General features: G+C 35.2%; 1 protein-coding gene across 1 annotated transcript in view; it reads right to left on the bottom strand.

The window, feature by feature from the left end:
• LOC150085213 (aquaporin-10-like) overlaps window positions 1-16,721 on the bottom strand; it is a 115,528-nt gene continuing 98,807 nt past the window's right edge. The window contains exons 4-7 of the mRNA XM_090373102.1: window positions 14,246-14,367; window positions 11,862-12,079; window positions 6,542-6,684; window positions 1-257 (exon numbers count right to left, since the gene is read on the bottom strand). Coding sequence (XP_090229228.1) covers window positions 208-257; window positions 6,542-6,684; window positions 11,862-12,079; window positions 14,246-14,367 — 533 coding nt within the window. The 3' untranslated portion in view covers window positions 1-207. The remainder of the gene's footprint in view (window positions 258-6,541; window positions 6,685-11,861; window positions 12,080-14,245; window positions 14,368-16,721) is intronic.

Genomic DNA, 16,721 nt, shown 5'->3' on the forward strand with positions numbered 1-16,721 from the left:
GACAACATATAGATAATATAAGAGTTTCTCATTTTGTCAGTGTTCTACACTGAGAAAAAAGAAGTGCTTGCTCTCAAGGATCCTAAAAAATATAGGATCTATTGTAGTTTGAGATTGCTGGAACATCTGTAACGGAAGACAACAAACCACTGAATCCTGTGAGTGGAATGGAAATAAATAAATTGCTGATGATCCAAGTGTGTGTGTTCAGTATTTTCCTTCATAGTTTTTGATGCCTTGCATTTGAACTTGAGCAGCTGAAATGAAAAAGAGAGTAAGATTGCTGAATAATTTAAAATTGGGAAGAAGAGTCTCAAAATACTTAATTCCATGATAATATATGAAATATTTTCAAAAATATTCAGATGATCTTCAAGGCTAGCAAATCGTTTTTGAACATATCCTCCCATACCATATGGAAAGGGCCTGGGTTTTGAGTCCATTTGAACTAGAGAAATTTTATGAGCTTGTTTTTCCATACCATGGACAAGTTAATTATTCTCAGGTAAGCACTGCATGGTTTTTCATCCAACAAAATAATTGTCCTGGTGCAAAATATAAATTAATACTAGTAAAGTACACTACCTGGCCACTTTATTAGGACTGTAAGCAAACAAGTTAGTGAAAAGCATCATTTTAGTCTGTATTAAATCACCAAAGTAGATCAAATGGCATCCACAATATGAGATGTAACAAAAACAATGCTGTTTCACCTATTTTGGTGATTTACTATGGAATAAAATGATGCTTTGCACTAACTTTTTCGTTTAGTAAGTTTCCCTTCCCATAGTCTGAGGCTTTCAGCTTAAACTCCTTTTAAATCTTTACTGTCACACATCTGGCATCTCTCATATTGTGGAGTTATACTTCATAACTGGGTTGTCACTCATTGTATCACCAGGGTACCTACCTGTCCACCGATGAGAGGCCAACAAGCTTCGAAACAGTGCTGTCTGGGTGGTGGTAGTATTCACCAAGAATAAGTAACATTAGTCGTCTCTACTGGTGAAGTGTTGCTTATTTGAAGTAGTGCAATATTAGGGAAACTTGCTATGAAGGCTTTCACAATATGAGATGTAGAAAAAAACTATGCCATTTCACCTACTGATTTGGGTACTGGTCAGGTTATATATAGTGCTTTCTTGTGCATGTTACACATCATGTGACCTATTCAGTTTACATATATTTTTGCATTGATTGTTGCCTACAGCTCAAACCTCCATGGTTCTAATAAAATGGCCTGGCAGTGTAGATCTAGCCAGCTGAATACAAAGTAGGAGCAACTATAAAAGTGTCAAGGAAGCACTATAGCTATTAGAAACCAGTTTGGGTTAAAGTTTTAAGCTTGTGGAGTGCCAAAGTAGTTTGATACCATGATGATCATTTGTAATTACATGCCAGTCTATGTGGAACTTCTCCAGTCAACTGTATCTAGTATGTGAAATGATGAAAGGGAAAGGGAAAGGTGATACAACAGTCATTTCATAATGCCTGCACCATATGTTAGACATTTTATATTAAAATACATCCATATGATTGAGTACAGTATACTTTTAAACATTAGCTACCTAACATTTTTCTGTCTGCGGATTTCTGTTTATATTGTTTGTTATACATCAATTGATTATGATTTCTTCAAGAAAGACTGTCTCAGACTTTGCACATCTTCAGAAATGGTGAGTCAGAGTATTGTGTATAATGGATACACAAAGTCCGAACAACGGTACTGCTGTTCAGACTTGGCTGTCAAGTGCATTTTCAAAACTGCACTACAAAGTTCGAATTAATTTTTTCTTCACCTGGTTGAATATTCTCTGACATTGCTATGAGGAATTATTAAAACGAAAGTTGATATCTGCCAAATTAAGTCTGTAGTTTACTAAATTTATTTATAGTCATTTAGCTTCTACTATGAGTGTATTTGAAGTTAGATCATATCAGGATACAACCTCAACGGTATGTGTAAACTTTCATTAATGTTTTTTTTTTTTTTTTACCTTATGTATAAAACACCTTATACGGTGAGGTTTACCTTGTCAACCTGTTTTGGCATTCAACACACATTGTCTCTGCACTTGTCTCTCACTAATTTTTTGTATCTATGATTGAGAGTTGAAAATGCATTATTAATTTTTTTGAAAATTAAAATTAAAAATTATTTTATTTTTTGAATTTATTAATTAAATTTATTTTCTTTGAAAATAAATCTTTAATTAAAATATTATCCATGAGCCATATCACTGGAACTAAATTCTGCAGAATAAAGTTTGCTTTTTTTGATATGGACAATAATGGCAAACTATACTCCGTTATTTATCATGGCCATATTTGTTAACAAAATTAAGAAAAAATTCACAGAATTTAAGAATTTTACTATTTTTCTCCAAAAGAAAAACAATGGAGAAAAATGGTGTTTTTGCAAAAAAAAAAAAAAAAAAAAAAAAAGAATGAGACACTCTACATCATAAATTCAGAGAAGTGACAGTTGTATAAACCATTTCCTAATTTCACATTCATTTATCTGACCTTGTGACTAAAATTTTTAGACAAAAAAAAAAAAAAAATTTAATATATGCCTACATCATGCTTTATCATGACTGTTTTTAAAGATAAAGAAAATCTGGGTTTTCAAAAGGGGCCTGGTCAGAAATAATGAAACATAAGTTTATATTTTTAATTTAAATAGTTACTAATGCAATTTTTTACATGCTGTTTTTGTTTTATGAAGATAGCATACTAGGTTTTTTAGTATTTACTAAAAGACAGCCATTGTTAAATTAGATCCTATATATTAATAAAACTTTGGCTAAAGTATCTGACACTGAACTTGTTAAAAATATTTTTAAATATAACTATTACAAACTAACAGTTAGTTTTACAATTGTTTTTTCATCATCGGAAAGAATTTTTTTTGGCATCTTTACTTTTGTCTATTTCTTCTGCAAACTTAACTGGCAGTATTCATCCTTCCTCTGAAAGCATCCACGTGTTTTTTTTGTTTAAAAATATGTAATAAAAACAAAATTGTTTACTCCTTGTTAAAAGGTGGATATCAAAATCCCAATTGCAAACTGCAACTCCCCTTGAACAGCAAGGAAGCTAGAAGGATGCAAAAAGAGTACTAACAAAATATAATTACAAAAGTATATACAATGCCAGTATTGTTTTACAGGAATACAAATATTATTTTATAAGGAATTGGATAAATTAGACTTTGGATAGGAGAGTTCTAGAAATGCAAAGTGAATGTCACTAATTCCTTGGATCAAGTGAGAATACATTGGTTCAAAGTTGTATAAGCTTGCTTTCTTGCACATTATCCACTACTAATACTAACTTCACTACCTTTGACTCAAAGCTATTAATGAGCAGTGCTGATATCAATAGCTCCATCCATATGCACAGTTAGTAATTGTTGATGAATTTCAGATGTAACATTTACATCAGTCAGAAATATGCAGTCAATTAAATTGCACTTTGTTTGAACAGTGTCTGTGTTTTTTCTATTTAACCCCTTCATGGATTATCCCAAGATATCTCGTTTTTAGTTTTAAAAGTTATTTGGAACTACACAAAATATCTCGGGATACAATAATACCCAAAGCAAACAATAATACTTCCGAATTTAGGACTGAAACGTATTTACTCGGGCATTTATATGGCTAATTTTGCATTAGCCAGGTAAATTCCGAGATTTCTCATGATTTTCTTAAACCTGGCAGTAGACGACTGGCTTTCGTTCTACTTATATTGTACAGCAATGTCAGAACAGTAGCATGCATTCCTGTGCCGCCAGTAAGCAAAATATAATTTGCCATCCTAAATGCAGAATACTGAACCCACAAAAATAATTCACAAAAACAGTATCGAAAAATATTTCGGTGCCCTCTTGAACTGCCGCCCATAAGTGATGCTTACCTCACCTGTCCACTTGCAGTGGCCATGTGTCAGAATGTAGTTAGTTCGCGCTTATTGCTTGTGGCGGGAGGTTACTGCTTGTGCATTCCACTTGATTTTTTAAATTTATTTATATAATGAGTAATGAAGAGTTTTTCTGTGCCTTTCTTTTAGCTCAAGTGCTAATTTATTAAAAAAATCTGTATAATTTGCACACTTTTTGGCATACACGAGATAACTTGGGATAGCCCAAATGGGTTAATTACTCCTATGTATTTTCTATGAAAAAATTAATAAAAAACACAAACTATACAATGAGTATTTGCATGATGCATACTTTTAATTTATAAAATAAAAAAAAGTTGATCCATTATGGCACATTTTCCGGAAATGATTAAGGGTTAAAATAGTCTGCGAAAGGGTTAAAATAGTGTAATGTAAATGCACAGCTACACAGAAACATTACTGTGCATGCACTAACTAGAAACTATTAGTTACATGTAGAGCCTGGGTTGGAACTTGCTGTGTTACCTACTGCTGAGGTTATGAACTGAGGCATTAATTTTTATCCCATCCTCATATTTTTAGTAATTTGGTTAAAAGTAAAGCATATCACACATTAGTTTAACCCCTGGCATTCAGATGCCATAAAGCAGTATGCATAAGTTTTCTCCAAAAATTTTTGTCTAATTATTAACAAGTGAAATAATCCTGCAATTTAACTTTCAGGTTTTATTGGAGGTTATAGTTTACTTATTTAGTTCATTCACCCCCTTGCATGCACACACTTTTTTAGCCTGGCAAGAGAACTGTGGTGAAGCTGGAAATATAGGCAATCAGTAATTTTAGTAATTGTTTATGCTAGGGTGGGATTTGTATTTTTCTTCATTGAAATATTTTATGTCTGTCTTTATCATATTTTTTACATCCTTTTCTCCAAGTGATAATGATGGATGCTTGATTTTCTCACTTGGAATTGTTCCAAAAATTGTATTTCAATAAAAGTACTACACTTCTAAAGATATTTAATTTTTTATGAGCTCAGTGTTCACCATTTACTTTGACAATTATTTTAAACTACCTATATATCAACAGTATAAACACAGTGTAAGAAAAAAAAAAATAGATCTTAGTGTGAACTTTTAAAAGTGATTAGAGATTTTATTTGCATAAAAATCAAATTGGAAAAGAATGTGCTTAATGCTTGTATTTGTTATTGAAATAATTAATTGTAAACTCTTGATCCATTGGTCATGCCAGAGTATAAACAAGAATGTTATATATATATATCTATATATGATAATTCTGCAATATTTTGAGATGCATTTCTGTGTGTTTCCTCCCTTGCATTATTTTCTTTAAGATATTAGGATTCCATTAATAAACAGATGTCAAATGATTTGTTTAGATATTCATACAATGGTGAAAATTCTTCAAAGCTGGAAAAATGCATATTCAGTTTTTTATCCCAATTCTTATCTTTAAATTTTCAAGTAAATAGAATTCCTGTAGCTACTTTTGAAACGCCTTATATAAAATATTTTTAAACAAGCAGTTTAACTTATTTTCGTAAATACAGAACTGGCAGTTCACTGTCAACTTTATTTTCACTTAAAGTCCATTTTCTGAAGTAAGAATATAAAAACAGATTCATTTTAAATCGTTGATTATTATTCAGAAATATAAATTTGATAACACTTCAGGTTTAGGCTTCTTTCAGTATACGAGGGGGTATCAAGACGTTTGTACCCTTACCTAGAAATAATAGCCCTAGAAAGGTCCTTTTCTATGTACTCTTCATGTATAGTAACACATTTCTCCCACCTTTGGATCAGTTGTTTAATGCATTGATCATAGAAGTTTGCACTTTTTGCCTGAAACCACGATTCCACTTCATCGATGACTTCCTGAGACAAATCAACATGTCTTTAGTCTTCTGATCATACTGGTACACCCAGCATTCATCATTTGTCACCAACCGATCAAAAAAGTTCTCAACATCTGCATTACACAAAGGCAACAGTTGGCGAGAACATTGCATTCAACCTTGCTTCTGCAAAGGTGTCAGCAATCTTGGAACCCTTCGTACAGAGACCTTAGACGTGCAGATGGTCATGTAAAATGCTGTGGGCAGACCCATAACTAATTCCCACTGCATTTTTGATGAAATGAATTGTCACACGTCTGTCACTCAGCACCAGCTGCTCAACCTTTGCAACTGTCTCACTGTCTGTGGATGTTGATGGCGTTCCTTCTCTTGGCTTGTCAAAGACACTTCTAGGACTGCACCGGAACACCCATTTCTACTTTTTTTACGGTGTCATAGAATGGAAAATTCTGCCCATACACAACTTTAATTTCTTTGTCAATTTCCTGAGCTTTCTTGCTCTGCAAATGCTGGAACTTGATCACTGCCCGATACTCCACTTTGTCAACCGTAATGTCTTTCCTCAGATTCTGGGCTCCACCTCTGGTGTACAGTCATCTCCAGGAATGAAATTTCACATGTTAATTATTGAATATGTAGACAGCTTATATTAAAAACGGCATCTTTCTACTGATGACCTAGGTCAGGGTACGAACTTTTTGATACCCCTCCGTATGTGCTCTTTTTAGACATTTAAGTATAGAACATTTAACTTACCTTCTCCTCTAGTATTTACGGACAGGTCATAACTTGTAGATGGCCAGTGCAGCTCAACCAACAAAAAGTATAACCAACTACCTACAATAGCACCAACATGAGGTCCAATCACAGGTACCCAGAACCAGTTATGGTTTCGAAAACTAACAAGAAAATATTAAACTATGCAGTTCATGTAAGGAATACAGATGTTATTGTTTACAAAAAGACAAAAAAAAATAACTTTTTGGAATGTTTGACTTAGGCTCAATTGCATAAATATTTAGCTTTATTCAAGTAATCTCTTCTGATTTACTTTTTTGATTTAGAAGTTTATAAATAATATTGATATTGAACAAGGTTCGATTTGAAATCCCCCTCCACTCCCATAATGCTCTGAGCTATACAAACATGCCCAAGGTGGCAGCAGAGCTACAAAGCTAAATCAGCATTTATTTTATCATTAATGGTCAAATGATCTAGATATGTATTCTAGACAGTGGTGTATTGTTTGAATTTCTTTTTGCAGTGTTAGGAAAATATAGACAGTTTTTTTGTTATATATAAAAAAAAATAAATGTGTGGAGAAACATTTTTTTAAGAGATTATTCATGTAAACCTTTATTGGCTTAACATCTGCAAAAAGAAATGCAGTAGCACACCATCATCTAGAATACACAGTGCTATTGGCCATGCTGTATCTGTGCTGTCATATGGAGTATATTTTTAAACCTCTCAGAGCATTGGACAGGATTGCCAGATGACCTTCTCAGAAAACTGTAAAACTCTTGATTTTATATATCCGCAGCTTCTGGTTTTGCCTATTGGCATCAATTACATAAAAATAATTGGTGATGCCTGAAACCCCAGCATTGGGAGAATGTTCTGCCCTCTAAATAAAAAAAAAAAATACAGTCTCATTACAAGTTGCTTTTCTTAAATTAAAGGAACTTATGAAGGCCTCAGTTAATCAAGGCTCTAGTTAGCCAGTCTCAGGCAGAGGAAGTGGGTTTCTCTCCCATGCATTATTCCAGGTTTCTCAACATGCACTACATGCAAATGAGCCTTTGAATGCATGCTCACAGAGACATAGTGCAACAATGAGTATTTTGCATTTCCATTCACACATAAGTTATCAAGGGAGGAAAATGCCAGGAGTTTATCAAACTGTAATAGGGTGCTTAATGATTTTGTAATAACTGAGAGCAAAGTGGAGGAGAAATTGTTGAAGTTAAACATAAGAAAGGCACCTGGGGTGGATGGGATCTATCCAGTTATATTGAAGGAGGCAGCAAAGAAAGTAAGCAAACCCTTGGCCAACATTATGAGAGCATCCTTGGACTTAGGGGAAGTCCCCATGTACTGGAGATGTGCAAATATATCCCCAATTTACAACGGGTGACAAGAGTAATTACAGACCAGTTAGTGTAACTTCTGTTCGGGGGAAAATTATGGAGCCACTGGTTAAAGATGCATTCCAGGATCATCTAGGCTGCAGTAATAATTCAGACACAGCATGGGTTTGTTAAGGGAAAGGTTTGTCTGACCAATTTGGTTGGATACTATGATGTGGTCACAAAGGAACTGGATGCAAAAAATAATTTTTTTAAAATTTTATTTCCTATACTTGGATTTCCTAAAATCCAAGTATATGATATCATATACTTGGATTTTAGGAAAGCTTTTGACACTGTTGTGCATGGAAGAGTACTGTACAAATTGGAGCAGTATGGTATTAAGGGTAAGTTGTTGAAAAGGATAAAAGGGTGGTTGAGTGGGAGAAGACAAAGTGGTAATCAATGGACGCTGCTCTTTGTGAACTAATGTTATTGGTGGAGTCACCCAGGGTTCGATGTTGGGCCCACTGTTGTTTTGTATATTTATCAATGATATTGATGAAGGTATATCAGGCTTAATGTCCAAGTTTACAGATGATACAAAGGTTGGCAGAGTTATTAATGACAGTAATGTTGGGCAGATGGGCTGAGAAGTGGCAACTAAAGTTTAACATTGACAAGTGCAAAGTACTGCATGTGGGTAGAAGTAATCCCAGAGAAACGTCCCAGCTGAGTGGTACTCCACTCAGGGTGGTAGAAAATGAAAAAGACCTGTCAGTAATTGTGCAGTCAGGTATTAAGTTTTCTGAGCAGTGCAGACAGGCTGCAAGAGCAGGTCATGGGGTTTTGTCAATGACATACAGGAATTTTCATCTCACAACATATTCACGGAACACTTACGAAATACAAGTTTAGAGGGAGCCAAAGAACCAGGGTTCGATGTTGGGCCCACTGTTGTTTTGTATATTTATAAATGATATTGATGAAGGTATATCAGGTTTAATGTCAACGTTTGCAGATTATACAAAGATTGGCAGGGTTGTTAATGACAGTATGCTACTGCAACAGGATCTAGAAAATTTGGACAGATGGGCTAAGAAGTGACAACTGAAATTTAACATTGACAAATGCAAAGTACTACATATGGGTAGAAGAAACCCCAGAGAAACGTACCAACTGTGTGGTACTACACTTAGGATGGTAGAAAATGAAAAAGACCTGGGAGTAATTGTGCAGTCAGATATGAAATTTTCTGAGCAGTGCAGACAGGCTGCCAGAGCAGGTCATGGGGTAATTGTCAATGATATACAGGAATTTTGCTAGTAGGGAAAAGGAGGTGATTATCCCTTTGTATAAGGCAATGCTTAGGCCACACCTTGAGTACTGCACACAGGTCTGGAAGCCTCATTTTAAGAAGGATGTAAAGTTGCTTGAGTGAGTACAGAGAAGGCCAACAAGATTGGTGAGTGCAACGAAAGGGTGGTCTTACCAAGAAAAGCTTAAGTTCTGTTCCAGTCTCTGGAGACTAGGCACCTGCGAGGTGATCTAATTGAGGTGTATAAGGCCTTGAATGGGTTTTAACAGGCTCAATTCTGATGGAATTCTTTCTCTTGCTCAGATTATATGAACCTGAAGGGGCATAAATTCAAATTAAGGAAAGACAATTATAGAATAGATGTGTAGAAATTTGCCTTTAGCCAGTGGGTAGTTGATTGCTGGAATAGACTTCCATCTGCCGTTGTGGAAGTTGATAGCTTAAATAAATTTAAGGAGGGACCGGACAAATGTTTAGAGGGAATGGATGTGTGAAATGGGTTTTTTTTTGACTGATGCTATATAAGCTTGCTTCCTTGCATCACATGCCTCTACTACTACTACAAAACAATATTAGAGTATAAGAAAGGGCATGCTTATGGCCTGAGTAGTTAGAAATACTCTGTGTATAGTTGTTGAAAATTTGTAAAAGAATAAGAGAAGTTTACCTCAATACGAGGTATACTTATTACCAGAGCATTAGAGCTCTGGTTTATGCTATTGACTTGTTGAAAAGAAGTGTTGTATCATCCAGATATTAAAAAACAGATGTAATTCACAGGAAAAATCTATTGGAAATAAATTTTCAAAGTATTAATTCATTTCTAAAAATGAATTTATACTTCATACTCAGCACATAAACATGATGAAATATTCAGTTCATTTGCTTAACATGTAAAGTGGCATTTATCCAGTATGCAGTTGGTTAGATGAATAAATTTCACCATTTATTGGTTGATAACACAACATTACAATGTATCGGTATTAGTGAGAAATGAGGCAAGGAAGCAAGCTTATGCAGTATCAACAAAAAAAGCAAAAAACACCTCATCAGTATAACTCTTCTAATGGTTTCTATAATCCTTTTTTAAATTTATTCAAATTACCAACTTCCACAACGTCTAGATGGAAGTTTGTTCCAACAATCAATTGCTTTCTTGTTGTAAGCAAATTTTTGCTCATCTATCCTGCAAACACACAGTAAACCCACAATGGGAAATTCTGTGTTGTCTGCCTGAGATCAGCTGACTACAGCTTTGATTGAAACAACTATTAGGATAGGGTAACTAGATTTTAAAATATAAAAAACAAGACAAACATATGAAACCATGTAGTGTACATTTAAATTCCATGTGTGACTGTGACATAAAATTATTTTAGAAACGTGTCGAGTCTGCCCCAGATGACTTTATTTGTTGGTGTAATATATGGTGAAACTGTTACACACGACAAACTGTCTGTTGGAAACCAGTGCACATAATTTTATTATGATTGTTTTCTTTAAATACTTTTAACCTGAAATGTTATCCATATAATGTCTTACTAATAAAACTGATTGTTATAGATATAAGAGATTATAACTGTTTCACTCCAAAAACTGTAATCATTTAATATTATGCAGGTTACTTTGGCAAAAATCTAATAAAATTGAAAAACAAAAGTAGCACATATAAAATGTAACCCAGACTTTTCATGTAACTTCTAAATAAAATGGCACTATTTGGTGTCTCATTTCATCATTATAAAAACAGGATGTCTTGTCACCCTACTTTAGGAATTCTTCCAGTTCCAAGGGGATCTTTGAAGAATCCAAATCCAGAATGAGGACAAGTGAAACACACTATGCCCTTGAAGGATGGGTTCTTTGTTTGTGGATTAATCCCCCTTCCCAAAAATGCTATTTTCATGATGTTGGACAACTATATAACTAGTCTCTCTCTCACCCACCTCCACTTCCTAGCAAATGTAGCCTTAGTTGATGCTGGGTCAAAAAGCTCCACAACAATGACATTCAAATGTGTATGTAGACACCCATACCCCTGATCTTCTATTAGCTCTTTTTTTTATTATTATTATAGCCATTTTTTTCTAAAATGGTCCTAAACTTATTCTGTTGCAGTTGAAAAGTGGATATATATGGGAACTTTCCTTCCAGTTTGCCAGAGAATAAAAATTGCACTCGATGGTTGCTTGACAGAGCATTTCAGAACTGTGCTCGGCTGAGTTCTTCTAGACCCAGTTTCATTATGACATTGGGAGCTATCCTGCCACCTCAGTAGGAATTATTGCCCTTTCAGAAGATTATTGCAAAGAATGTTAAATAGATCATCTAAGTATTTTCTATTTTTTTTTTGTCAAACATAAAAAACTAGTGCCATGACTTCCAGTATGATTTTTGTGTTTCAGTTAAAGATGGAGATTCTATTAGAATCTCCATCTTTACTGAAAAACTTCTGATATTAGAAATTCTATTACTTTCTGTTGTACAATTTACCTATACAGAATTAATTATTTCAATTATTTAATATAGTAAAAGCTATATTAAAGTTTAATTAAAGTTTATTTCTGGTATTGGGATCATAGCTTCACTTATGGTAGTTGGAATTTTGCCAGCTGATAAATACATAAATGGACAAGACAGTTATCAATTTACTAGTTAGTAATATATATTTGAGAGGAAAAAGATCTACCTGAATACTTCTAGTCCCCAACCGGCCATAGCTGTGAATATTCTTGGTCCAAGATCTCTAGCAGGATTAAGTGGAGCCATGCAGTTATAGCAAAAACCAAACATAATTCCACACAAACAAATAGCTATCATAAATGGGACAGAATGTTTTGGCACACCCATATTACGCTCATCAGTAATTGCAGATACAGCCATTACCAGTAATCCTGTAGCCACGATCTGAAAAACAAATATGTATTCTTTAATAGCTGCAACTACAATTACAAAACTGTCTTAAAGCACATGAATCCTCTCATAGAATTACTTCTGAATAAAATATTCACATATTTAATCAGATTTTGCAAACAGACAATTTCATTTGTATCACTGATTACCTCCAGATTATAGCTTTACTAAATAATCTTTAGTAAATTTTTTTGTGGCTATTCAATGCCATTTCATTTAAAAGAAATTTCAGCTTTCCACATGTGATTCTCAATAAGAATCATGTATGATGAATTCATACACACATCTGATAACTTCACAATATGTAAAGAACTGTGGATATTGCCACTTGAAAATTGTTTCAGAGAGAAAATAGATCATATACTGCAGACTTATGGCCCAAAGGAAGCATGTTTGCTTTTGGAACAACTAAAGAATATTTTGTAGTTTATCATTTGTTACTGAAGTAACCAACCTCAGGGAAGTGGAATTTCTTTGAGGTTAATTACTTTTTCAGTTTTAAACTTTTGGAAAATATGCAGTTTATAGAAGTAGTACATAAAGTTTCTGTTTTGTATCCAGTTGCTGTTACATGGTTGTGATCAACTAACCAATGTGGAAAATAGTTATTGTTTGGGAGAGCAGAGGTCATCTAATAAAATCAATAGCAAAATCCCTATAATTTTACTAATACAGCCATTAGTAAAATTAGCATAATGAATTAGCATACAATAAATACAAACATCTTGGCTACTGGAATCATTGAATTCATTATTTGATTATGTGAACAGTGGCAATTATGCAAAGAAATATTGCACATGCTTTTAATTCCCACAAGTTACCAACTTACATAAATTATTCAATAACCAACCAGGTGCTTTTTCATATATTACACTGCCTGCATTTTAAGAAAAGTTCTCTGATGTTTTACTGTCTAAAAAGTCAAAATATTGGTGGAGGTGCTTCTGGCTTATTTTGTATTTTTACAAATTTTACATATAAGCTATATAAAAATACTAATAAAAATACATAAAAACAGAAATATCAGAGGCTGCACTACACCTTCCTGTCAAGCATAGATGGCTGCAAGCTGGATTTCTTATATGCTAGGCAGGGTTAAACTTGCATCTTTTTTGATATCTTCACGCAGCTAGTTTTGGTGGCTGTTCCTTGTTTTAGCATCCAGCAGTAGTCAGCCATCATATTGATAGTCCATCTCCCTCAGGTACCTTTTTTTTTTTTTTTATTTCTTTTGTATCCTGACGGAACTTTCCTTCTGCTTTTCACATAAACTACCTAAATTTTCTGGGAAATATCTGGGATGAGAGTGCAATAAGTGTACCTTATTATATATGGCAGCCTAGTTTCCTGAACTTTTCCAGCATGTCACTCACAATTATCTCATAATTTTGGTATTTACTGTTTCCCAAAAAATTGCATACTACATTTTTAAAGCCAGTTCAAGCATCTCTTTCAGTTTGGTTCATGGATTCTTAAAAATAATCTAGCAGCAGCTTGCAGATTTGAGGTCCAACAAAAATTTCTTCTTTGATTTTTTTTTGTAGTTAAGTGATGGGAATTTATTGCAAACATAAAAATCTGTGCATTATAGTTAAAAATGCTTTGGATTTTCAGATTAGCATTAAAAGCACATGCATTTCTGCAAGTGCTTTTAGTGCTAATCTAAATGCTAATATTTTGATGCAAAACATCAAAATATTCTGACCAAGTATTATCAGTTGTTGATATAATGCAGTTGAATAAGTGTTGAAGTGTAAATGATAGTTTTGCTTAACAGCAGAACTTCTCATCAAAGGATAAAAAGTTAGGTGTCAGCTCTTCTGGATTAAAATTAAGATAAAAGCCACTCAGTCCCCACTTAGCTCCTGAGACTCTCAGAGTACAATTCCTTTGAATTCCTAAGGTTCTTTGGAGGACAGCTTAAAGATGTAGAAGTGTAGACTTTTAAAATAAAGAACTTTTCTTTTCTTGATGTTAAGATTGGCAGTCTATAAAAAGGCACTGCCCAGTTATTGAATAATTTCTGGAAATTAATGATCTTTGAAAGAATTACAGACTATACAATGTTTCTTCATTTAGTCCAGTAACCCATTTAGACACTCTCTAATTTTTAAATGGTTCAACTTATTCTGTACACAGCTGAAAAAGCAAAAAACATACCTGATCTACTATGCAAGAAGCTGTGGAAACATATGGCTCAGGAAAACAGGAGAATATTTGTGCTGTTGCATTAGGATGAGGGAGGACCATCCGCATCCCTCCGTCATAATGGTTCAGCGCATCTATAATAATAAAATGACAATCAAATCCAGAGTATATATATAATAAAAATATATAAATAATAAATGTATAAAAAATGATGAGTAGAATTTATTGAATAATTCCAGTATAAGAGAACTTAATATATAGGAGGTTCAAATGGCTGTCTAACTAGCAGTGAATTCTCACATTGTTCAAAACTTCTTTCTTGCATTTTGTAAGTGTAGTTTGGGTAAATTTAAGGAAGAATTAGACATACTACTAGAAGAGATGAATAGATGAGGTGGATAATATTTATTGAGACCAGGTCTATTAAATTTTTTTTTGTGTCCATTAAATTTTTTTTTGCTATCCCCTTAGGGGGTAGGATTCGCTTCTCTCCAGTTTATTAGAGATGGGATTTTAAACTGCTTGTACCCAGATTTGGGCTTCCTGGGTACCGGAACTGATGGCATCCATTGCTATTACACTTTCTGTAGTGGATGTGGGATTCTTTGTGGTATTCACCAACGTACATGATGCTGCACCCATAAGACTTGCGCTTATTCCTATGGGTGCTTGAAATAATATATTTAGTATGTTTATAGTTGGGCCCACCTCCTCGTGGCGTGGATGGGTACTGGGAAGCAGCCTTCCTGGTGATCGCTGCTTCCTGGTAGCAAAGCAGCCAGAAACAGCTAAACAACACAACAACACACACACACACACTGTGCAAATATAACACTACACTCATTTCTGGCTATTGTATACCATCACAGAGAACCATGGCGGAGATAAAATAACGTTTAGGGCCGCCTTGCGTAAGACACAACACATGTCCACACTGACACCAGGTACCTGTACTGAGATCTGATTGAGGTGTTTAGAGCTTTGACTGGATTGAGTAAACTGAATGCTAATGGTATTCTTCCACTTGCTGAGACGACACACATGAGTTAGCATAAATTCAAGTTCAGGAAGGATGGTTGCAGGATAGATGTGTGGAAGTTTGCCTTCAGCCAGCAGGTGGTTGATTGTTGGAACAGGCTTCCATCTGGTGTGGAAGTGGATGGGTTGAATAAAGTCAAGGGAAAACTAGACAAATTCTTGGATGGTTCAGATGGATGAACTGTTTTTTTGTGGTTGATGCTATATAAGCTTGCTTTCTTGCATCAGTTGCCATTACTACTACTATAATAATGAGAAATATTGCTTTTTCTGCATCTAAAAAACTGTTTACTCTTACTCTCTTGCTTTTGGTGTTACTTTCCTTCTAAACAGCATTCACTCTGTATAAATCTTGAATGTATCTTACCGTTTAATATTGTTTCCACATTTGGAGTGGTGCCCCCAATGCCTTTCTCGGGCATTCAGACAGAGAGTTTCTGGGCTCAATCAAAAGAGGGTAGTCAGGTTAATTAATGGCCTCTCTTACAAAGTCTCTCCACGCTCTCTCTCTCTCATAAACCTGTTTCTGCTGCATATCTTTTCTGTAGATACTTCCATGGACATTCCACTTCTGAAGTAGCTTCTGTAATTCCCCCCATTCTCTACTAAGCCAGTCTGAACACATGCCACAACTACAGAGTCCAGTCACATTATTATGACCACCTACCTAGTATCCAGAATATGCACCTTTTGCTTATTGAGTCTCTCCCGCAGCCAGCCGTGGAAGGGACTCAATAAGTCTGCAGAAGGCTGCTACGGGTATCTGTGACCATGCAGACTGCAGTGCACCCCAGAGTTCCTGTTCCTGTAGGTTCCTTGGTGGAGGAACCATCCATCTAATGTTTCGATCAAAATGGTCCCATAGCTTTTCATTTGGGTTAAGATCCGAGGAATTTGGTAGCCAAGGGAGTAGCTTGAAGTCTTCGTTGTGCTCCTCAAACCACTCACAGACAATTCAGGCGACATGGCATGGCGCATTGTCTTGCTGATAGATACCATCGCTCCAGGAAACACAGTCAACATGTATGGGTGTACCTGATTGGCAACGATCGATAGGTAACCATCTGTGTTCAGGGTGCCCTCCAGAGGTATCAGTGGACCCAAGCCATACCATGGAAACATTCTCCAGACCATAATGCCGCACTTAGCTTCCCCACCAGCCTGCCTTTTGCCAACAATTGTGTCCGGGTGTCTGTTTTTGGAGGTTTCACACCTAATATGCCAAAGTCCATCCACTCGGTGGAGCAGAAACCGTGACTCATCGGAGAAGGCCACTCAGCCGGGGTTGTGTTGGTATTACTGTGCAAACTGACACCATTGTTTGCGATGAACAGCTGTCACCAAGCGTCTCCTCCTGAGCCCAATGTGCAACAGGTTTCGTTGCACTGTCGTGTTGGAGACCTTTCTGGTGGCCCCAAGGTTCATTTGGACGCCAGTTGAGAAACAGTAG

Source organism: Mastigoproctus giganteus, chromosome 5 (assembly GCF_048544385.1).
Source record: "Mastigoproctus giganteus isolate SK-2022 chromosome 5, ASM4854438v1, whole genome shotgun sequence".
Taxonomy (NCBI): Eukaryota; Metazoa; Arthropoda; class Arachnida; order Uropygi; family Thelyphonidae; genus Mastigoproctus; species Mastigoproctus giganteus.